General features: G+C 40.9%; 1 protein-coding gene across 1 annotated transcript in view; it reads right to left on the reverse strand.

Annotated features, from left to right (window-relative positions):
* The window catches only part of furina (furin (paired basic amino acid cleaving enzyme) a), a gene marked incomplete at its 5' end in the record, with an annotated part of 44,621 nt that extends 21,587 nt beyond the window's left edge, over positions 1–23,034 (reverse strand). Inside the window, 6 exon segments of the mRNA XM_036133249.1 lie at positions 527–699; positions 5,202–5,290; positions 14,276–14,352; positions 14,477–14,605; positions 16,403–16,498; positions 22,936–23,034. Of these exon segments, the coding sequence (XP_035989142.1) occupies positions 527–699; positions 5,202–5,290; positions 14,276–14,352; positions 14,477–14,605; positions 16,403–16,498; positions 22,936–23,034 (663 nt within the window).
* Between the last annotated feature and the right edge of the window lie 883 nt (positions 23,035–23,917).

A 23,917-nucleotide genomic window follows, 5' to 3' on the forward strand; every position in this document is an offset into this window, starting at 1 on the left:
TATATATAAAGGGGGGGAAAAAGGGAAAAATAAGAAAGAAGAAAAAAAAGGGAAAAAAAGAAAAAAAGAAAAAAAAGGAAAAAACGGAAAAAAAGAAAAAGAAAAAGGAAGAAAAAAAAAGGGAAAAAAAGGGGGAAAAAAGAAGAAAATAAATATATATATATTTAATCATTCTAAGCTGCAGTGAAAGTTTCTCACTTAGAGGACATTTTTTTCATACTAAGGACCTGAAACAGGTGTCCTTCAGCTGACTACACGTAGCTTTAAAAGATTGGTGAAGATGAAAAAAAATCTTCTACCGGTGTCATTTTTTTTCTCTTTCATTTTTCAAGATTGTCTTCAGACTTTAGTTTTTAGAGGACATTTCTTCCTATTTATGATTGCCAGGGTCAAAAGCTGCTTTGTCCCTCTCGCTGGTGTCCTCTCATGCCTGAACAGTTCAATTACTTACTGGTGAAAGGAAGCAACACGGAGGCAGTAAATAATTTTGCGCCACACAGACACAATCAGACACTTATACACCCACCTCTGTGACTCCTCGGAGAAAGGCGTCCTTGGCCAGTTTGGCGGGTCCATCGACTGTTTTGCCATCGTCCTCTGGGCCCCAGCTGGCGCTGTAGATGTCGATATGTTGGGGGTTCAGACTGAGAGACTGGGCCTCCACCATGTCAGTCACCTCTCCGTCCAGCATACGCACACCTGGAGCCAGGGGGACATCAACCCATTCTCTCTTAACTTTTCTGCTTATGTCAAATGTAGAAATTATTGTTTTATTCAAAGTTCGAATGCAGACAAGTCCCCAAGTCTGCTTTATAGTAAAAGGTCCAGGTCTTCAAACAGGGTTAATCCACTTTTAGAGGAACATTGCATGACACAATCTCACTGACATACATTTGTTAATAAAAACTTAGCCAAGATGCAGAAGCAGTGTGTAAAAAGCTGATTACATATTTAATACTGTCATCGCGACTAAGAGGATAAGTAGCAGCCAGGAAATCCGATTAACTCATCATCAGCCAGTGAGAACCTCCATAAAAAGGCCGAAGTCTTGCAGTTTGCTGCATTGAGGTGCGTCAACAAAATGACAAGGAGTAAAAACATCAGCAATCTTAGAGGCGCAGCTGCTGCTGCTTATAAATCGAGGAAGGCTTTTATAGGCATTTTAAAACTATTTGGAGCCATTTTATAGATACATTGCAATAAATTAGGAAATCATTTAAAAAGAGTTAATTTACTCCGGCGACTCGTTCAAAAAGTGAACCTTGTTCTTTGTACGCAGTGATGCATTTCAAGCCTTTAGTTCAGTTATTTTTGATTAAACAAGAAAATTAAAAATTAAAAAGAAGCTGGCTGCTCTTGTGGTGATGCATCATACTAAAGGAAAGTTGAGTGAAAGGAAGATCTGCGGTAGAAAACTGTGCCTAAGCTGGAGGGACAACCATAACATTGCCTGCAAGGGGAATTCCTGTAGTATTTGTGCACTCACAATCACACAAAGCTTCATCTTGTCCCACTCCCATCTCGATGGTTTGGGCCAATCACGTGGCAGTATTACCAAAATAAACATGGCTGCTGCTATCACGTCCGTTTTGTCAGAATCCACAGTTTCTTCTTTGGGAGAAGAACAGCAAGAAGTGTCTTGACCAGCACAAAGTTGCTCTGGTTTCTCATGACGTCTGCTGCTTACATTTTCATTTGATATCGTGATTGGCTAAAACCAACCTTTGGTAGGCGGGCACTAGGTGTCGCTTTGCCCAATGAGCACAGAAAGTTCTGCTGAATGTCCCTCCTTTCCCCAAACGGATTCGATGGGAGCAGAACCAGATAGATAATGTGCAGAACGTTGAGTGCTACACATTATCAAGCTGGCTAACCAGGTTAGGACAAACTCAGTCTTATATAGATTGTGAAGCAAACCCCATTCAGGAGGATGGGGGTGATTTATAATGTTGGACTGAATCATTTTACATTCAGTTTGAAACGTATGGTCCAGAATCTGGAGGAAGAGTGGAGAGGGACCGAATCCAGGCAGCTTGAGGTCCAGTGTGAAGTTTCTCATAGGTTACCATGAAATGCACTGCTTCATTTCACTGTGGCCCTAGCCAGAACATTTTAGAGCACCTCTATTATTCAAATTTGTTTTTATTATTCATCAGAATTAACAAAAAGAAATTATATATATATATATATATATATATATATATATATATATATATATATATATATATATATATATATATATATATATATATATATATATATATATATATATATATGAAACTATGTGGTATGAGCTTTACCCATTGAATTAAACATAATCAATTAACTTTCTTGCAAACTTTCTTATGTGCAATACTACCGGTGCAAATGACTTGTTACATGTGATGTTTGGTAGGCTTTAATGTATAACGTGCCATGTATTACTGCTCTGTGAGTTATGTAATATTTGTCCAGTTAGTTGGTGCTGATGCCCTTATTTGATATAGGTTTTAGCGACTGAGATGCTAAGTGTCATGAAGAGTGGTGGGGACTCTGTGATCAAAGAAAAATCCAAATATTTGGGATAATGTGGTATAATTGCAACAGACATCACAGATGCATGTTGTACTACCATCATGAAAACTTACAAGGAATAAAAACCATTAAATAAATTTTACAATAGTTGTTGGAGAGGAAGTCCAAGCCAGTTAGTGAAGATAAAATGCTGCAAAAAAAAAAAAAAGTCTTCATAACCTACGTCTCCCACTCTCTCGCTCTCGGTTAGGGTGTTAAACTCAAATGTTTGATAGAGTTGCGGGAAGAAAATGTGCTTGAACATAAGATGACAGGAAGGCTCAGCTTTGCAAAGCTGTGCATGAACCAACCGCAGAACTTCTGGCAGAAACATGTCCAACAATTAAAGGCTGGCCCAAACTGGGTCATGGCAGGAAAGTCTTGCAATGACCCAAGGTCCTGTGTTTATGCAGAAAGTTGCTTTGCTTTTTGACCGTGATGCAGCTCAGATGTCAAAAACCTAAAATGTTTCCACTGCGGTGTTGGAAGTGCACATTAATATATTTGTTATAAATCATGTAACCCTCATGCGCGTATGTGTAAAGAACCTTCAGTACTGCAGGAAATACTGAGAGTGTACATCTGTTATGATTTCAATTTGGAGCCAGCCGTATAATTCAAACAGAATCTCTATTGATTTTTGTCTGTGCCTGAGCTGGTTGTAAAAGAAATACAAAAAGAATGAGATCAGATGGATCACGAGTGAACCATCTCCTCAGGAGGAAAGTAGACATCTGAGACCAAGTATTCATCAAAGGGAAGAAAGAAAACATTATTTGACTCCCAGATGAAAGTAGAGCATAAATTGGATCAGACCTAATTTTAGAGATGCAAACAAACAAGGCATTGTTAATCATTGTAGTACAACTAAAGTACATTTATAAGGAGAACCAAGAGTCGCAGTAAAGGAAAATAACTTTTTTTTTTTGTTAAAAAAGCAAACAAAACAAGAAGCTGGGATTTTTTTTTATTAGGTGTGTCAAAAACAGGCTCCCGTATGTGGATTATAATAAAATTTCCCTTTAGTCCATCTGCACCAACTTGTGAAAAAAAGTTATGCATCTCGTACATCACCTTTAATAAAAGATAATATATTTAGATTTGCAGTACTGAAGTTATTGTCTGTCGCTTTCTTTTCCAGCAGCACAGTAATGAGAAAAGTGCATTTCAAACTAAACAAAATGTTTTTCCCCTGGAAGCCCACTTCCATTAACTCCATTAACTTATTTTTTACATTTTACCCCGTCTGTCAGTTCAGTGCGTCTACACCGCGAGGTACAAAACTGTGCTGTTTACATAAATTAAACCTGCTGATGCTGAGCGGTTTCTCGTCCTGCAGGGAGTTGCTGCTTTAGTGATCTGGGGGGGAACCGACCTCCTACCACAAGAGTCCAAAATGTGATTTATAAAAGTAAAATCAGACTAATACAGGGTTAATGTCATATTATTTTATAGCATTATCTAAAAGCTAAGTCAAGCCACTCCAAACTCTGTGCAATCTTATAAGAGATTTAATTAAACTTTGCCAACCCTGCCTCCCATGGGTGTTTGGTGAAAAGCGAAAGGAGCTTCAGGTTTAAAAATAAAAAGGCTGCAATTTAACGCAATGCAACTTGTTAACCTATTCCCAATGGCTCTGTCACAGTAATTACAGATTACACTTCCGAAGAGTTACTCCAAAACTGTATGAAAAGTTGTAACTGTGATAAATTTAAAACAAGTTTCACGTTTACTCAGCTTTGAAAGGTAACAGGAAGTTTTTCAGTCGTGGTAGCGACTCAGTGTCCTACAGCCGGAGCTTGTGATTATTTCTCTCTGAAACTGATGTAAAATACCTCGCAACTCAGAGGAAGCCGGCAATCATCCACAGAACTAAATGATTAAACCCTGCATTGTGTGTCCCAAAGTAACATTAATCATGCTGTTTTTACATTTCAATCTCACAATGACTGGGTTGTGATTATTTAGCTTTGCATCCTAGAAACACAGAGACTGTGATGTTGGAATATCACAGGTTAAAATTCAAAAACTTGTCTTTGATGACTGAGTTAATTTAAAATTAACAAAAAATAGGAGGTGTCAATGAGTTTAAACTGTCAGGTAACTAATGTGGGGATTTTCAGCTAGTAAGTAATGCTTTTGGTAAAAAAAAACACCACAACGTGTATGACTTGCATTAGTGTAATTCCCCCCAAAATAAAGTCAAAGAGCCATTAACCAATCACAACATTTATGTGGAAGGTACCGATGATGCTTTTGTGCTGAAGGTTGTTTGAAGTGTGTGGCCGTAAAAAACTACACCGGCTATTCCTGCTGAACATCCGACAGAAACTGAGAGACGAGAGTTTGACAATGCATTAAAACAAATCGAATCAAAGCATTGTGTCATTTCAGAAACTACACCTCAAGGCTGTTACCACTTGCAAAACCAATACACTTACAGCAGCCTGCCAATCCTCACAGCTGCGGCAAAGCTTAAAAAGATTTAGATGCACGCTGTGCCTGAGAAATACACTGAACAAAAAAAATAAATAAAAAAAAGGCAGGTGCTGCAGGATCAGTATTTCATTTCAGCATGCGGCTGTTCAAGATGAATTCAAAACAGAAGTGTGATTTAGCTCCGTGAAAAAAAAAATCATTCCCCTTACCTCCGATCTTTGCATTGTAGGCCACACCGACCCCGCAGACCCCGTTGTTGGCCACCGCCGCCACCTCTCCTGCACATCGGGTTCCATGCCTGGAAAAGGAGAAAGAAGAAATCCTTATTCTGGTAAACGTTGTGTCAGCCTATTGACAACCGTTTACTGCGTGTGCAGCCACAAGAGGGATGCATGTCATTTAAAAAGGTTACACGAGAAAAGATCTCTCCCTCCATGAAGCTGTACAGTGAGACAACACAAACTCTTGCAGACAGGTTCTTGGCACGGATATGGTTAAACAAACAAATTCATCGATGAGGCCCATCCATTGTGCATTATCTCCAGCTTTGTAGCATTAGGAACCTTGGAATGCCTCGAGCTTGTATAAAGAAGGATGTCGTGAATTAGGCTCGCCGTTTCTATTAAACACGAACCCCTGCGGTAAGAGCTAGCTCCAGGCACCCCGCTGCAGAGATCCAAAAAGGGTAGATGATCACGCCGCAGTCAGGTGAGCTACGCTTCCCTGCCAGATGGATACACAAGTTTAATGCCCTCCAAACCCAGAGCACAATCCCCCCCTCTGGACTGCAGCCATTCCTAGACAGGAAGGCTGGATCCAAGGCCAGTCGTTCACTGCTCAAGAAACATTCAGAGCCAGCCAAGCTCTGCTGAGACACTCTAATTCACAAGCCAAACCAAAAACCAAATAATCAAACACAATATCAGCACCCAACATCTTCCACTGATAAAATACCCTGCATATAATGTCAGGGTAAGGACATTTAGTTTGTGCTTTAGCTTGTAGCCTGCCAGTAGGGCCATTACCGGGTATTAATCAGTAATGGATTGTGCTGCCAGAGGTGCATTTTGAACTGCACGACGAAAAAAAAAAAAAAAAAAAAAAGAGAGGTCTGAGCAGGTATAACCTGAATCATCAGGGACATCTAATTAGAATCACGGCTTCTGGTGATATAGAAAAGCTTGAGTATACCGACATAAGGTCATAGTGCTGTAATTCATTTGCCATTCCCCCGAGTTTTCTTAAGACACTGCGGTGAGCTCAGAGGGCGAAGGCTAATGTAAATGCCACAATCAACAGCAGCACCAGGACTCCAATATGTCGCAGGATGTGATTTAGAGGGAGACGAGGCTCGACTGAACCATGCAGAGAGGAACCTGGATGAAGAAAAAAAAATAAAAAAATACATTCACGCACAAAATATAATACGAGTCATTTTCCACTGGGCTTTATCACAACATTACTGGAAATGCTAGTTCATACTCTTTGGGGTATTATGTGCCTCTGCACACGTTTTTTTTTTTTTTGTTGTTGTTTTTTTGCGATGCAGCTGATAAGCAGAAGCCAAGGTGTCTGCGATCAGATGCCAGGCGTGCACAGACATATTCTTCTCGCCGCCAGGAAAACACTTCTCCCAGCTACCTTTCCATAGATTCATTTGTTTATTCTGTAGGTCGATGTGAGGAATACAGCAACACGTCTCTACGCCCCTATTATGCAAAAACGACTTGCATTGTCAGTACACTTGAACTAATTATCTCGAGAGTGATAAAAATAATCCAAGGTGATATCTTCTAACTTCTCCCACTCGTCGTTAAAGGCCAAGGCAAACAGGAGGAATACATCAGAGTAAAACACTTTAATTAGAGCCCTATTCTTCAAACAACCATATAACAACCACGGTTATATAAGAAATATGCCAGGGGATGACAACGCCACTAATCATCCGGCCACCGCAGAGTCCGAACCGTTACTCCACTGAGAACCTTTAATGTGCTGGAGCAGATCCATCATCAATACAGGCTACTGGTGAAACGAATGAGTGCAGCTCTGGCTAGAAATCAATGACACATTGAATACTGTCATTGTTAAGAAACAATGCCGACATGGAAGCGTGCCAAAATGTAAGAATATTACAAGGCTGTCACTTCTTTTGGCTGGGCAGCGAGTGGACAGTGTAATGACAGCGGCCCAAAGTAAAGGGTTTCAGGAACGTGCTGAACCACAAAGCCAGAAGGAAATCTGTACATGTTGGCATTGATCCTGTAGTCTGTAGCTCGCCACCGCAGGGATGGAAAACCAGTCCTTTAAAGAAGATGGAGAAGTATACCAGTGCTGTAAAAAATATATATTTTTGGGTTAAACTACGTTGAGATCTGGAGACCAAAGGGCGCACAATAGTTTTAATTAAAAATGACCTTTAAATGCCAAAAGAAAGCCAATTATCTCACTGTAGGAGCACAGGCTATGGGTTTTCTTTCTTTCATTGTTATCTATCGCGTTGGTCATAGAGGGAAGGCTAAAAGCTATAAATCAGAAGCGGTCGACAGGATGTGCGTTTATTATGATTCCCCCAAAGGACGACTAGTCCTCCGACAAAAAAAAAGGCAAGACAGGAGTGAGGGAAATTTCTACTGCTCTGTGGTGACTGCACGTTGCACAGGATCGTCACAGGATGCACACCGGTAAGTATGCGGCGGTGAGCTGCTGGGTGTGAACAGTTAACAAGTCACCCTGCTTGATTTGGAAACATCAGCCGCGTGGTTTGCTTCATACATGAAAAAGTTCTTCTGAAAAAAAGAGAAAATAACTACAACATATACTCAAAATTATCTAATTTGCATCACTTTGAGCAGCTCATCACCCCCTACTTGCTTCATTATACATCGTTTTAGTTTTATACAGCTGGGGCTAGAATTTCCGAACCCCGTTCGGCCATAATTGGTATAAAACCCGCAGAGAAACAAACAAAATCATTGTTTTAAGGAAGTGATTTCATGCCAAAAACAAAACAAATACGACAAATCCTCATTCCACTGTAATTAAGACGGCCGTTTTCATAATTCATGCAGACAACAACTAATTATACAAGAACCAGTATGGATGGCCCATTTTCTGACTTACGAGCAGAATAAGTGCACCGTCTGACTAAAAAGGTCAACACATTTTCTTTTCACACTATAAATGTTACCCCTAACATCCTGATGACAGCGGGAACAGGAAGACAGATGTGGTTTGTAGTGAGACACCTATGTCCTCACACATTCACAGCCGAATCTCGAGTAGATCAAGGAAAAAGAAAGCAAAACCCTTTTCATTTGATTTCCTATAGATTGTTAGATTACATATAACGGCACATATATTTCTTGCCATAAATGATGACAGAACGAGAAAAGTCTTGTTGTAAATACATCCAGAACCAGTCTAATGGCGGACTCTCAGCACAGAGCATGACTTGTGTTACAGGGACCACTGCTGACTGTGGTAAGCCGTATTTCTAGCTAAATAAAGCAAACCAACAAAAGCCTAAATTAATTTGTAGCAGTGGTCCCCAAGGACCGTAACAGGTACTGCTCATTTGGTACCGGGTCGAAAAGACAGAACAATTAACTTCAGTTATTTCATTTTTATTTATTATCCGGTTCTGAAATGTGCTTTTGTTTTGAAAAATGTCCAGATTTGGTCCGTTAAGACGCAGGTCTCCGTCTCGTCACCAGATGCACTGATGGCGTCATACTTGGAGGCTAACCGGATCGCTAAGGCTAACAAGCCTTAAACCCAAAAATACTGTTTAAAATTAAACGGTCCGTGGTGCTAAAGACGTTGGGGACCGCTGCGATTAAGAATATAAATAGGAGGAAATTGGCTGTTTATCAGAAAATCTGGGGGCAAAAGGGTCAATATCAACATGAGATGGGCTCGCACTGATCCAAACTTGGTACTGGATTCGATACAGACATCATTAGTGGATTTAACATCAGCTTTAGGCCACCGATTTAGGCCCCATGGTTCTTTGTTGCTGCAGGTCATATTTTGACAGATTTTTCTCTGTAGATTTTAGCTTACAGCTCCACAAAAATGCACATTTTAGGAGTAAAATACTCACATTGATCTTAGAAATTATTAGCAAACAAGTTTGTGTTCAAGAGAAAAAGAGACCAGATCCGAGCTTCGATTTCATCAGGAAAGCTAGTTTGAGACATTCAGCCTCTATTTAAAATCGATCCGAAAAAATCTGGAAACTAGGCAGGAATATTTTTGACCTCTAAAAATCACAGAGAAACTGCTGTTATAGTTAATGCTAATGAGTCTATCAGAGCTAAATGTATATACCCCATTGCACCTTTTCCTTCTTTTGGCGCCTTCTTTTGATTATTGAGCCGATGTGACACGTGAATTTCTCCACTGTGAGATCAGTAAAGTCTATCTTATCTTATCTTAACTGCGCATAAAAGTTGTTAACACATGTTTTTAAAATGTTTTCACTTCTGGTCTGGTGAAACATCTCTGCTCCTGAGTGACTGATGGTCTTTTACAGCAGTAAGGCTGCCACAGATTCACGTTATTGCTGGATGTAGCGCAATTTTACCAAAGTAGAATGTGTTTGACAGCAGAACCTTTTTTTTTTTTTTTTAAACTCCTGTTACGTTCTGACCCCCGTCACTCAGCGGTCTGTCTCCAGACTCGGCAGCTCTGTGGCTCATCCACAATATGAATATAAGCATGAAAGGATCCTTCCAATGCTCATTCTTTAATCAGTAAAAAAATGTATAAATACAGCAGAAGATATGGGCACAATCTGCTGCAGTGTGGCGGACAGTGCCTTCGTGGTTGTTAAACACAACACAATACTACAACAATAAAACCCAAACACTAAGCATGTAGGTTAGTGTTCTGGATCAGGATATTTAGTGGTCAGATTATTTAAATGCAAACAAAAAGATAAGATCTTCATATTTTGGCTCCTGTTATTCACTCTCAATGTTAAGTCTTGGCTCAGCGAGACAAAGAAGAAGAAGAACAGAAATCCTTTAAGTAGGATTTGATTACTAAGGATTATGTTTATTAATTTTTTAATGCCACATATAAAGATGTATGCCCAGCGTCTTGCGTTACGGCTGGATTACATTAAAATAAAATTAAATAAAATCCGCGGTTGCTGAAGCTGTGGCTAGTGGCATTTGTGGTTCATTAGTTTGCTGGCTTCACTAAACCTCAAAGGTAAATCTGAACAAGTGTTCTGCTCTGCTCATTCTTAAGTCTGTTAATGGGTCTGCCTGTTAACTAATTAGCTGCTCTGCAGCACTAAAGGGCCAGTGATTTTTAAACTCCAAAGTAAAGAAACTCAGCCTTGAAAAGAATAAAATAAATGAAGCACGTCCCTTGTAGAATCAGGCATCACTTAGTCGCAGCTTTGTGAAATCTTCCTGTATTTTCACTTGTTTTTGTATGACTGTTAATCATGTCTGAAACAAAGACTTTATAATAAACTGTACAATTGAAACGACAACAGCCGACATTTATCCAAGATCATGGTTAAACTTTTTGTAGAATCCTTTTACCCATTAAAAAAAAATAAAGAAAAAAAGCATTTGGAAAACCATCCAGATGGGATTCAGAGAAAACCCTGGAAAGAGCCACATCTAGATTTCATGCCGCCTCAGATACACATGAGGGTGAAATGGTGTTCCCAACTGCCTGCATGCTGCGAAAGAAAGGCAGCTTTATGGAAGCGAACAGAGTTGGGCTTTCAGAGCAGAACAGACAGATACTGTCTCTCACATACGCTTACGACGTTTTAGGCCCGCACACAGGTGGTCTGCACATGTGTCCGCACCAACGGTACAAACACTTGGTCACACATGTACAAACACATACAGCTGTTTGCCGCCGAGAGCTGGTCCAGCCGGCTGGACGGCACAGAGGTCTGGGTGGCACCAGATAAGAGCCGGGGCGTGTTGGGGAGGGCTGGAGAAACCACCACACTGCAAAAACAGAACTTAAAATAAGTAAAATGTTCTTAAAATATGTGTATTTGTCCTTGATTTGAGCAGGTAAATAAGATGATTTGCCAATGGAACAAGATTTTTGACCTTAAAATAGGAACAACTCATCTCCATCATCTTATTTCAAGTGCAGGATGTCTAATTATCTTATTTCAGATGTCAAAATACTCATTCCATTGGCAAATAATCTTATTTACCTGCTCAAATCAAGGACAAATACTTTAAGAACTTTTTACTTATTTTTAGATCTGTTTTTGCAGTGCATGAACCCCAAGAAGCTTGTTTGATAGGATGAAATGCACAGGAGGGATGTTTTATGCAGGGGCGGTTCTAGACAGGGGCCAACAGGGGCCCATGCCCCTGTAGAAATGGTTCTGGCCCCTGTTATGGCCCCTTTACTAAAAGCATGATGTTAAATAAACTTCTCATAATTATTTGCAATGGCAAAGAAACCATAACTGATTGGACACTTTGACCAATATTATTTGTTACCTATACAGCTTTACTCTAAAAAGAATTTAAAACTTAAGATGTTTCACGTTTAGCTTTAGCCGTATTGAGCAGGGGTCAAAGTTTTCAACTGCTAGATCAGGGGTCTGAAACTTGCAGTTCCAGAGCCACAAGTGGCTCACTTAATAAAATGGCAACATTTAACTGTGTAATAATATTGTTTTTAAATTTTTTTGTTTTGTGCCCCTGTGAAAAAACACTGGTCCCACCTTGGCCCCCCAGGTAAATTTGGTCTAGAACCGCCACTGGTTTTATGCAATCCTTCTCGAGGAATTCCATAATGTAAGGTTTTATTAATGGTAGTGGGATCCTTTTCAGGGGCACCGGTCAAGCAGTCTGCATCAGAGAGCCATGGCTTATTGTTTGTGTTGTATCCTTATTAATCAAACGTTTACTCCCGGGCCCCGTGTCAGCCTAAACAAATGAACTATTTTTAGTAAGCTTACATTTACAGACCTACAATCATCCTACCCTCGCTGCTAGATATCAGACGAGCATTGTTACAGCGTACACGGGTGTTATCTGTGGCTTAGAATACACCTCTTTTTCCCCCCCGCCAAAGTCTAATCTTCTCCGCCCATCGTCAGCAATCATGCTGAGCCTCTAAACTTAAAAAGGTTTCCCAGGCCAGCGGCCAACAAACAGCAGATTACTGCAAATCAGAAATTAAAGGGAAGGAGGAGGGGCCGGCGGGGTGAGGGCGAGGGGGAGACGAGTAGGGACCTTTCTGAGCCAAGAGATTTGCTGTTTCATTAATGCTGATGAACTTAATTCAATCCAATTCTCTGCAGGGCACCATGGTGGTGATAAACAAACCCTAATGTCATCTGGAGACAGCGGCGCAATAATGATGTTTTCTACACGCAGTACCTTTATACCGGAGCAAATTTACTCACGCCACTGAAGAGACTTGGTGGCGCTGTGATGTTTAAGGAAGCCAGACAACTTAGTTTAGAAAGTAGCAAAGAATTAAGATCTTTTTGCAGAGAACCCATGCAGCCTTTAAGGTTGCCGCTCAGTAAATTAGAATGGGACCGAAAACCTTCAGTATTCCAGTAATGCAATTAAAAAAACCTCAGTATAGTGTTTGCTTATTTACGTAGTATGTTTAAAACTCTTATTTATGTAAATTGTGATAATTATGGCTCACGGCTAAGTGTCCAATAAATGTAAAATACCACGCAGGACAAATACAACAGGATTTTTAAATCAGAAATGTTATGTTACATTATAGGCATGTTATGGCCGTCACAGGCATGGAAAAGACTGCTGACCTGAGAACTGTCCAACAAGTAGGGTGAGCCACTAAAGGTTTGATCTATAGAAGCTGTCTGCTCACACAGTACGACATCCAAGCATAACAATGGACGGTTTTTCTCACTCTACTGAGTTTTCCTACTGTTCTCCAATTTGCGTTGCTTGTCATTTCAGCTTTTAACTTTTTGTTCTCTCTCTTTTATTTCTTCATAGTAGGTACACCTGGTCTGGCTGTGGCATCATCCAGAGGAGACAGATCACCCGCTATTACCATCTAATGTAGAACAGATTCCTGGATCAATGTGTGCTTCTGTGCTTTTTTGTCTCTCTTGTGTCTCTGCTCTGTCTTCTCTAACCCCCAGTCGGTCGAGGCAGATGACCGTTCATACTGAGCCCGGTTCTGATGGAGGCTTTTCCTTCCCGTTAATGGGGAGTTTTTCTTTCCACTGTCGCTTCATGCTTGCTCAGTATGAGGGATTGCTGCAAAGCCATGGACAATGCAGACGACTCTCCCTGTAGCTCTACGCTTCTCCAGGAGTGAATGCTGCTTGTCAAGACTTTGAAGCAATCAACTGGTTCCCTTATAGGACATTTTTTTGACCAATCTGTATAATCTGATTGAATTTGACTTTGTAAAGAGCCTTGAGATTGCATGTTTCATCAATTGACACTATATAAATAAAATTGAATTGAATTGAATTAAGCAAAGTGTGAATTTTCCAGCCACAGGGATGCACTGCTGGTGTCGGTTCATTGTGTTTTCTCAAGTCCAAAGTTAGTGCAGACAAAATGCAGAAGATTTTAGAGCAGTTCATGATTCTCTGTGCCGCTATGCGTTAGGGAGATTCTGATTTCATTTTCCAGCAGGAACTAGCACCTCTTCATACTGCCAAAAGTCCTAATACGTGCTTTGAGAACCATGGTACCACTGGGCTCGATTGGGCAACAAACTGGCCTGACCAGATCCCTGAAGAGAATCTCTGGAGTAAAGTTAAGAGGAACAAAAGAGACACCAGAACCGACAATGCAGACTTCCTGAGCTTCCTTAACACCTCAGCGGTGCCACAGGCTCAGTCCCGCGCCATTTTCATGCAGGAATTCAAGCAAAAAGAACCTCACAACCAAGCATTTTGCATACTATGCATTCTCATAATCATTAAGAAGAAATAAACACTTGACCCAACTTATTTCATTTGTAAACTATTTCCCCGTTTTAGATTGTATCAGTATTATAAATGTAATTTTCAGTAATGACAATTTACGCTGATGCACCTGTATTTATTCAGCAGCAGATTATTGGGCTTTTTTATTTAGGTATGGGTGACGGTGATCACTCCACAGTGTGATTATTGCAGAAACTGAACAGTAGAGTTTCCTCTCACCAACGTCCCACGCAGCCACATTTACAGAAGCAAGAGCATAGTGGGTCAGGACGTTAAAAAAAAAAAAACACACACACACACAGAGAAAACAAGAGCATGGTAGAAACAGCGATGAGCATGAACAGCTACCTGTTGTCATTAAGCTGTGTGTACCGAGGCGTAGGATCAGGATCAGCGTCATTCACGTCGTAACTAGCTTCCGGGTCCTTTAAAAAAAAGACAGCAGAGCGGTTTGGGTCAGGCGCATCTGTTAATCATTCTTTAATTTATGTCATGACAATCTGCTCCCTTTCTACCTGCATCTTAGCCGTGGACGCCGGACATACTCACATAGTTCTGCGACAGGTCGGGATGGTTCTTCTCTATTCCATCGTCCAGGATGGACACCACCACTCCTTGACCCGTGTAGCCCAAATGCCACGCAGCTTTGGCGTTCAAGTCCCGGTGGTTGTTGTTGTTCTGAGGACGAAGACGGCACACAAATAAAACTTTAGATGTCGTCGCTTTATCAAAGAGTACCGTTTGAAATGCTTCCCCATGAAACCAAACACACCATCAATCTAATAAGTAGTGATGGCAGACACTGACACTTTAAGGATACCAGTATTGTGTTTGCCCTGTCTACACTTTCTTCTAAAGAAAGCAAAGTAATACTTAAGTGAAAGATGGCACACAGAAGGCAATCGACTTGCTTTTTGACATTTAGCTTGACCTTTTTATCAGAAGCCACATGAAATGGTTCAACGCTCCTCCTCTCAGCGTTTCCCCCATCAAAAAGTAATGTGTGTGACGCGTCATCTAGAGCAACTCTCTCCTAGCTTTCAGTGCGGTACCGGGCGGATCTCGGTTGATCACACAGTATCAAATTACTCTACGACCTTGTAAGGTCCTTGACACCCCGACCATCAAGAAGACAAATCAATTAAAACTGAAAGCTGTGATTTGCAATAAAGAGAATTAAAAAAAAGTCCCTTTTGCGGATGCATGTTTTATTCTGAGTGGTTTCTGTCACGTAGGAGCATTTCCTTCACCTTTCCAGCAAACTCACTAAAACTTTGCTTTGAGCTGCATCTGTGATTTATCTATTTTCGTCTCATTAAAAACAAATTTAACCAAAATGAAGCTCGTTCTAATATCAGATGCCCAAAATTAGAGTTATGTCCATTCATAAAAGACTCCTACATGAGGCACTATACTGCGACAAGAGGGGTTTGTCCATTTATTTACACTTCTGAACAAGGCGAAATATTTACACAGTATACAAACAAATACATCTTAGCTCATCTTACAACTCACACAAAGAGCTAATACGCACTACTACCTTACATTTACAGTGCTTTGCAAAGGTTTTAAAGAACATTTGCACCTCAACTTCAGCCTTAAATTTCTCTCCAACTTTATCTTTATTTATCTTAAGGCGTATTAGAGAAAAAGGTGCTGACTGCATATGCACATCACTCTTTTCAGATGTCTATTTGTCAAATATTTTCACATACATAAATAAGCATGTAGGGGGTGATGTAGGGGGTTCAAAGTGATGCAAATTAGATAATTTTGAGTACATGTTGTAGTTATTTACTCTTTTTTTCCAGAAGAACTTTTTCATATATGAAGCAATTCCTCAAGCTGTGGGTTACATAGCTGAACAATAATTAAAAAAAAAATCAAAATGAATGAAAATTATATATTATTACCTGTATCAGAAGACGCTAAAAGTATTACTGGATTTCAAAAGGAGCTTTTTTTCAGCTTACCTCACAGAATATCACATCAGTGCTAAGTACTGTGATCTTGCCAGGATGGGGGTAACAAATACTAATTCCACAGGCAGGTTGTGGCCTTTTACTTATTTTCTTGTCAAAGTACGACTAACTAGAGGGTCTGCTTCCTGCACTCTGTGATTCAAGTCTGTTTTGCATCACCATGAATCTTCCTCTGCCTGAAGCAACCTCACAGTAATTGAAGAGCGGAGCCGAAAGTCTCAGGAGTTGTTACCGCTGCTTTTAACGGCCCAACGTATCAGTGGCATTCCAAATGTGAAAATCAATCCAATAAAAACAAGACTACTTCAAGATAAATTGCACCCCCGTCTCACTCTGCCTTCTCCATTTGTTGCTGTGCCTTTTTATGAACTGCAGCAAACCGTCGGTTCCTCTGAGCCAGCAGATCAGAAGTCAGAGACTTTTGGTGGTACGCCACTGCTGATTTTTTTTATTTTTATTATTAGATTTTTGGTCACGCGCTGTTGATACTCACCAGGTACCACTGGTCTCTGAACTTGGGATCTACAAATTCTGTAGCGGTATCCCTCTTTTTCCTCTTTTTGGACACCTGCTGCTCTGCCCAAGTTACCTAAAGAGAGAGAGAGCACAAACATACAAAGAAATTAGTAATTGCTTGTAGGGGTGGGTATTGCCAAAGAAGTCACGATTCGATTCGAATCACGATTCACATGCCACGATGCGATTCTTTCACGATGCATCACGATACCTGAATTATTGCGATGCATCGCAATGCATTGTGATATTTTCACTGAACACTGTTAGAAAAAAAATAACAGCCATTACCAGTGGCTGACTGGCTGTGTATGATCTGGATAGTGTCTTCAATTTATACATAACTGAAAGCAGCTGAATTCATACATAGCTGTATTTATTGAAACGACTTTTGGAGGTATTGCCATGAAAATAAACATTACTGTAACTGGACACAAATATTACTATTACTGGAGTGGACACACTGACAAAAAGTGCTTAGGATTTATAAAACTTAAAATAACAAAATAAGGATAATCAGTGCCGTTTACATGGCCTCAATGGTCCTTTAAACCAATGAAATTAAAAAACATTCAAATGTATGCGCATGTGTGCCTTTTTAAGTTTGTTGTGTTCCCACAGTATTTCATCACGATGTAACAGTGTTTGCAAATTACGTGCGTCATATCAATTTCGTTTTTACCTTCTTTGTTTCTAAAGCCAAAATGCGTCTAAACATCTGACTTGACATGTGATGGAGCTGGGTGAATTTTCTCAGTCTCCTCCATGTTTTGTTTATGAATGACTCTTCGCAGTATCCCGCGGCCGGAAATGCTTGTGACGCAAGGCAGCGGGCGTCAACACATCCGCAGCGACATCTACTGGACTGGAAGTTGTATTCCACTTGTTTTTGGCAGATGTTCGCCAACCATTCATGCAATTTTATTTATTCGTTTTTTTAAATTAATAATCGATACTTGGCATCAAGAATCGATGCATTGGATCGCGAAAACTAGAATCGCGATGCATTGTCATGACGATTAATTTGCACACCCCTAATTGCTTGGTAATATCCAGTTAAATAAAATAATATCTATTTAAAAAAAAAAAAAAGTACAAACAGCATGACTCACAACATTAATAGGGAGAGAGAGAGATGGTATAATTATGCGCCGCCCATGAGTGTCGGCGTGCCAAACTGAGATCCCCAACCCTCACCGGGACGGCAGCTGAAGGAGTGAGATTAGAGGCACCGGGGCATGCCGGACTCCTCACTAATGAGGCTCACTGATGAATTCCTGAGCAGGCCAAGACTAATTAAAAATCTTCGGTTTGTGTAAAATGCAATGCAATGCATCAGGAGTCATTGTTCATATGCATATACCTGAACATGAATGCGCATTAGGGTTGGCATTTCGGCACACATAATACAGGAAGTGTGCAGCGGGCCTTCATAATGCGGGAACACTTGTAGAAATTGTAGGCAGGGGCAGCGCGGGGGGGTGGCATACAGAACAGGGCTTGCAGTACAGGGAGACACTTGAGTTGGTGAGTCGCACAGAAAGAGAGAGGAGAGAAAAAAAACTTTCAAAGAAGGGAGACAGAGAAGTGTCTGCTGCAAGGACGGAGTGCCTGATGTGAAGGACAGCTAAATTACACCCGATCTCCCTTTGTCCCTCTCTCTGTCTGTATCACTGGAGATTTGAGTAAAAGTGAGAAAGACTAATGAAGGTTATGCTACGCTGCAGCAATGTCAGAACGGATGAAGAATACGCTTCAAAAGGTTTGAGAGGTCTGCGTTTGGGTTCAATCAATTCAAGTCGATGTGAATTCTCCCCCCGATTCTAGGAGTGTGCAAACTGCCCCAGTGACGCTAAATAATTCATGTTCTAAGCATGTTCTTGCCAAATGCATGCAGTTAGAGATCAGAAAAAGTGTCATCTATTTTTCTATAAACCGTGTGGTAGAGTAGCAGGTAGATCGACACCAATCAATCGGCTAGTTTTCCTCTTGATCTGCTCTGATTGGTGATTGTGAGGGTCAAAAATGTCCATCTAGAGATCTTATTTCTTAGTAAATGAACCAAATTGATGAATTTGCATCACTTTCAGTCTATAAATGCATCGACCAACAACATGTACTTTTTTTTTTAGTTCAATAAAACTTTAAGAAGAAATAAGGGCATAAGCTTTGATGCATGTGAGGATAACCTTTACATTTTTTTGTTGGATTCATGAATCACTGAAAGTCTGATGCACTCTTCAAGTTTCAAAAGAAATAAATACATTTTTAATCCATTTAAGTGGTAGGACCGGGATAGAGACGGAAAGGCTGCTACCAGAGATCTGTGCCTCTTTATTCATCTTAATTATGGTTTACCATTTCAGAGCAGTCACTTTTCTGCATCAACTAAATTCCATTTGATTTCTAGTTAGATTAAAACTACCTCTTTTCTTCTGCGTCATCAAGATGAGTGTGTGATTTCCCCTTTTTTCCATTTCTTTAACACCCCTTCTATCAGTTTTGACACCTTGGTTTCACACGTACACAGGGAAAGGCTGTCGTGCAAAGAACATTTCCCAGCTGACCTACATGCAAAGATGCATACGTATAACGCGTAAAGCACGGCGCGACAAACGTCTCAATGCGGCCGTATTATCTGGGCATTTTGCCCCCTTTTTCATATTTATGTCATCCTTTTGTCATATTATGAGTGCATGGGATGTTGCAACTTGGAATCCTTGTATGCTGTGAAGCACAAAAGCTGATAACCACAACGTGCAAATAACGCCATAAACCTGTTTACGCCTCCCTCGACTGTGGAATGTCTTCTCCTAACACCTAACCAGGAAATGGTAAAGATGTTTTGACAAACAGGACAAACAGGAAACGCCGGTATAGCGAGAAAACCCCTTAAGGTGGGAAAGGATTTTACAGTAAATGCAAGACAATACACCTGACTCATCTTAAAGTGCTTTAAATGAAGCTCTTTGAGCTACTGACCTGGTCTCAGGGTGTGATGCGACTGAAGGTTAACGCAGCGGCCCAAGTCAGACAAACTTTAAAACACATGCCAGCCAGCGAAGAAACACACTAGCAAGAAGCCTCGCGCAACTTTTTAAATGGTAAACAAAATCAATGCTGCTCTGCAAAATGTGCATCATTTTAAAACAATAGACAAACTCTCTGTTTAAAGCAAGTTAAAGTTAATATAAAGCTTGTTGAGGTGCTGCAAGTACTACTACTGCTGCTGTAGTAATAAAAGCAACAAAAGCCCCAAATGACAGCAAAGCAAGTGCTGGGTAATTAATTAAAGTTGGTGCTTCTGTAGTCCCTTATGCGTTTTTAGAGCTCCTCTAGACAAGGACATTCACCGGAGCAAAGTCCCGTACGAAACAACAAACAAGACTAGAATATGAGAAGAAAAAAAAAAACAGAAGACTGCATGGAGGCAATGGATAAGACTGTAAACGGTTGCATTATTGGTTTATATAAACTGGCAGCAGTCCAGGTGGTTTTGTAAGCAATTAAGCACCTGAATTTGAATTTAATGTAACATTTAGGCTTCATCTCAACTAGTTTAAAAGCGGCAGAGATTCTCTCCAGGATTTAAAAACATTTCTATTTAATTTTTTGAGAAAAAAAAAAAAAACTACGTGGCTCACAAGAACGTGAGCACCGTTTCCAATAACCTCACGGTTCCCAAGCTTTGATCAAACCACTAATTACAGAAACGCTGTAACGTTGATATTTATGTGAGGGAGGAAGCCGTGGGGTTGCTAAAAGCCTGCGGGGTAACGCTGAATCTGGAAAGCTCCCCTGACCCACCAAGGCTTGAAAATAAATTAAAACCCAACTCTGATTTTAACGGAGAGAAGGAGCCGAAGCTGCAACGGTCCACTTTGTCTGAGGGGCTTTGGGACAAAAGGAATTCAACAACAGGAAGTGGAGCTGCGCCGTCGAAGGAAATCCCGGGGAGGGAGGTGGGCCGCTTGCAGCGTGTAAACACGCTCAGCAGACGCTGGTCTATTCCCGTTCAGCACCTGTGCGGGGCAGACGAAGCATTTCAGCCGGACGGTGCACTACGGTGGACGTAGAGATTTATGGGAATACTTGTGACTGATCATCAGTCACTACGTCCGATGAGACTCGGCTTTAAATTTAAAGCCGTTCAGGTTAAAGATGCATGAGTTACTCGCAGGAATCATCATAGGCTAATCTGTTGATTCAGCGCTGACATTAAGTGGTCATTATGAGCAACGTTAATCACGCTGATGATTTCCTTTTTCAAACCCAAAGCTCGAGGTGTGCTACATGTGAAACATACGCCTACAGAAATGGATTAAATTTACTCCAGATGCAGCACAATTATTTAAGTAACCCGTGGATCAGAAGCCGCCGCTTTCCATTAAAATTCATCCACCGACTGAGAGTACAAGGGATGCAACTACGGCTGTGCTGCAGAGTTTATAAAGGTGAACGCTCTCAGTCTTTGATTTGTCTGAGAATTTATTCAGGATGAAGAAAAGCAGCAAATGAAATCAGTACAGGTGGTTCGCTTATATGATACAAAAAAAAAAAATTCCCCGAGAACAACACAACAAAAATGGAAACGACAAATAAAGAACAGCATGAACCACAGAAGACGAGCTGCACAGCGGCATTGCTGGTATACCAGCTCTTCTATCGACGCAAATTCACGTGTTTTTAAATCATTCTTTACGGCACGAATAATTAGTGAATTAGTGCATCAAAAGGAAACTCTCTGGAGGTAGAGCAGGTTGCTCACTAATTGGAGGCTTTAATACTGGCTCCCCCTTTCAGTGAAACCCTCAGGCTACAAGACGAAGAGCCTGAAATCATCTCCAGGGTTAGACGAGCATTTTGTTTAAGCTCCTGCAGCCATCAATGCATCGGCATTGGTGTGTGTGTGTGTGTGTGTGTGTGTGTGTGTGTGTGTGTGTGTGTTACATGCAAGGCACATTGGAAATGCTTCAGAAACAAAATGGTCTGATCCCTTGTGCGTTCTTTTTCCAGACTTAGACGGTTATTCCTACTTGATTATTTAATAAATAATAATAATCTTTATTTTTCATTTCATCGTACACTCCAATTAAACTTGCCTCTGAATTAGCTATGCTATGGCGCAGCGCCAATAGACCATTCTGGGGCTAAGGCTCTTGCTCAGGCAGTCTGTGGGAGTTGAACCAAGAACCTCCAGGACAAAAGGGAAGTGCACAAACCTATAGGTCACTATTAGCCATTTATGAGAATGCTTCTTAAATATCACAAAAGATTCAATGCTGATCGGACCTTTTTGTTGTGTATAGAACGGAGCATTGAATGCATCTGTTTTGCCAAAGCGCTGTTGACTGCATATAACGAGTATCGTAACGATTTCCAAGGTAGTTCTGCAAAAACTTTTCATTAGGTTGATGTGTGTATTTTGTTTAATAAAGCTAGCAATTAAAAACAACTTTCTTTTACACCTCCAAATAGTGAAGCATTATATTTTCTGCTTTTATTAAGCAAAGATGTATTTTAGTAACCCCCCATCTCTGTGTGAATCCTGTAGAATCAATATGTGAATGCGTTAGGGGCCTATTATTACCTTAAATTAGATGCTGCAGCTAAGAAGAGGTTCATGTGTTTGGAGCGACCCAGATGAATCAGTAAAATAAAACAATGAGCTGGACTCCATCTGATCGCGGATATAGGAATGAGATGTCCATAATTGCAACCTTGCATGCCTACCAGTGCTGACTGGAAGGCAGCTGCAGGCGTTGCAGAATTAAAAGTGAGAAACAGCTGCAATAAGATTACCTGATTCCGCCAGATAGATTTGCTCCGCATATCCATCTGGAAACCTTCCGTTGAAGTAATTTTGGAAGGGGCGAAAATACTGGTTAGCTGATTGGCCTATGTTGGTGATAGACGGGCCAAATGAACCAATCAGATTCGTCGTTGCTCGTAACAGAGCGACAACGAAAACACAACCACAAGCCAAGCTACTCTTGCTGCTGCAGGTAAAGGCTCGTTAGCTCAGCAGAGAAATACTCTGTAATTCCGATAAAACTTGCTCGATAGCCACGCTAACGCTAGTTTCATCGGCTGAAGCCGCCATGGTTGTTTAGACTGAACTGTCGCGCTTCTCGTTGCGTCACACCTCAACCCGCCTCAAAGCCAACGCTGATTGGATGTTTCGTTTGGTGAACGGCTCCAATTTTTCTTTAACGGAGAGTAGCCAGACTGATCTGCGAGTGAAACCTTGAAAGCTCGCGAGATCAGGATGGTCTACGAGGCTAGCAATAAGAGGCTCTTAGCTGAAAAAAAATAAAAATAAAAAACGTTTCTTACGGCCTCTAGTTTTTACAACATAAGATTGATTAGAATTAAACAAATTATTTTTGCTCATCGTTTTCCTTAAAAAAAAAAAAAAAAAAAAAAAAAAGCTCAAAAAAAAAAAAATCGACTCACCCGCCACTCACACACACACACACACACACACACACACAGAAAGATAGGACCTCTTACCTTCGGGTCTCTTTCCAGACGGACTTGTGTCCCTCTGTGATCTGACAGCGATCTCTTCACCACTCTGCGATGCCGGAAGTGATAGTAATCACCAAATACCTGGAAAGACAAAGAGATACCATCACCCATCACATCGTGGGGTTTAAATCCGTCTGCGTATAATCTAATAACGCCTCCACTTGTCCCCATGGTTACAGAGAAGCATGGCATTTTCTGCTCCCACTTCCCTGCCACTAAATGACAAATATTTCTATAGACATTGTGGTATGGCATGAAACAGAGTAGCAGGCTGGAAAGACGGCCTTCTACTCTAAGACGATGCAAACACAGCATCAACGACTACAGTACTCTAACCTAGCACCAAACGTAATTATCTTTTCTTAAACACAACCTTTAACAGCCTCAAAGACATTTCTTACAGTTTGATTTAACTCAAATTATTCCGAGAACCATTTTTCTCCACAGACATGTCTCCTTTGCATTTTAAGCTCCCAGGTTAGGTTTTTTTCCTGCCTTTAAACCGAGGGATCACGAGCACACTGCTGTCTAAGTCAAATATATTTCTGTATTTTATCTGGAAAGCTCAGCTCCTTCCCCAACAATCCCTTCCTCCCCGCATGGTGCCACTCCAGCGTGCACTGCAACATTCCCTCGGTCTAAAAAGGGGAACAGCTCATCAGCCTCCCTGCGCCCATTTAACCACAAGTAAACAGGCTGATTCCAGCTGGGGTGACACAAAAAAGCCCCTGCACACAAAACCCGGGTGGACAATGGGGAAGCGACGGCCAAGGAAGCACACGGTGAGCGGTGATATTCAGCTCTGAAGGGACGACCTAAAGCCACGAGCCTGTGTGTGAGCGAGAAAGTGTTCCTTGTGCGTTAAACTATTAACAGAACGACAGCGGCGTTAAATGCTGCACTTACAGAAAAAAGGGGGGAAGACTTTCAGCCATCATCTGCACTGACTGCTCCTTTGTTTGCT

Source organism: Fundulus heteroclitus, unplaced genomic scaffold (genome assembly GCF_011125445.2).
Source record: "Fundulus heteroclitus isolate FHET01 unplaced genomic scaffold, MU-UCD_Fhet_4.1 scaffold_598, whole genome shotgun sequence".
Taxonomy (NCBI): domain Eukaryota; kingdom Metazoa; phylum Chordata; class Actinopteri; order Cyprinodontiformes; family Fundulidae; genus Fundulus; species Fundulus heteroclitus.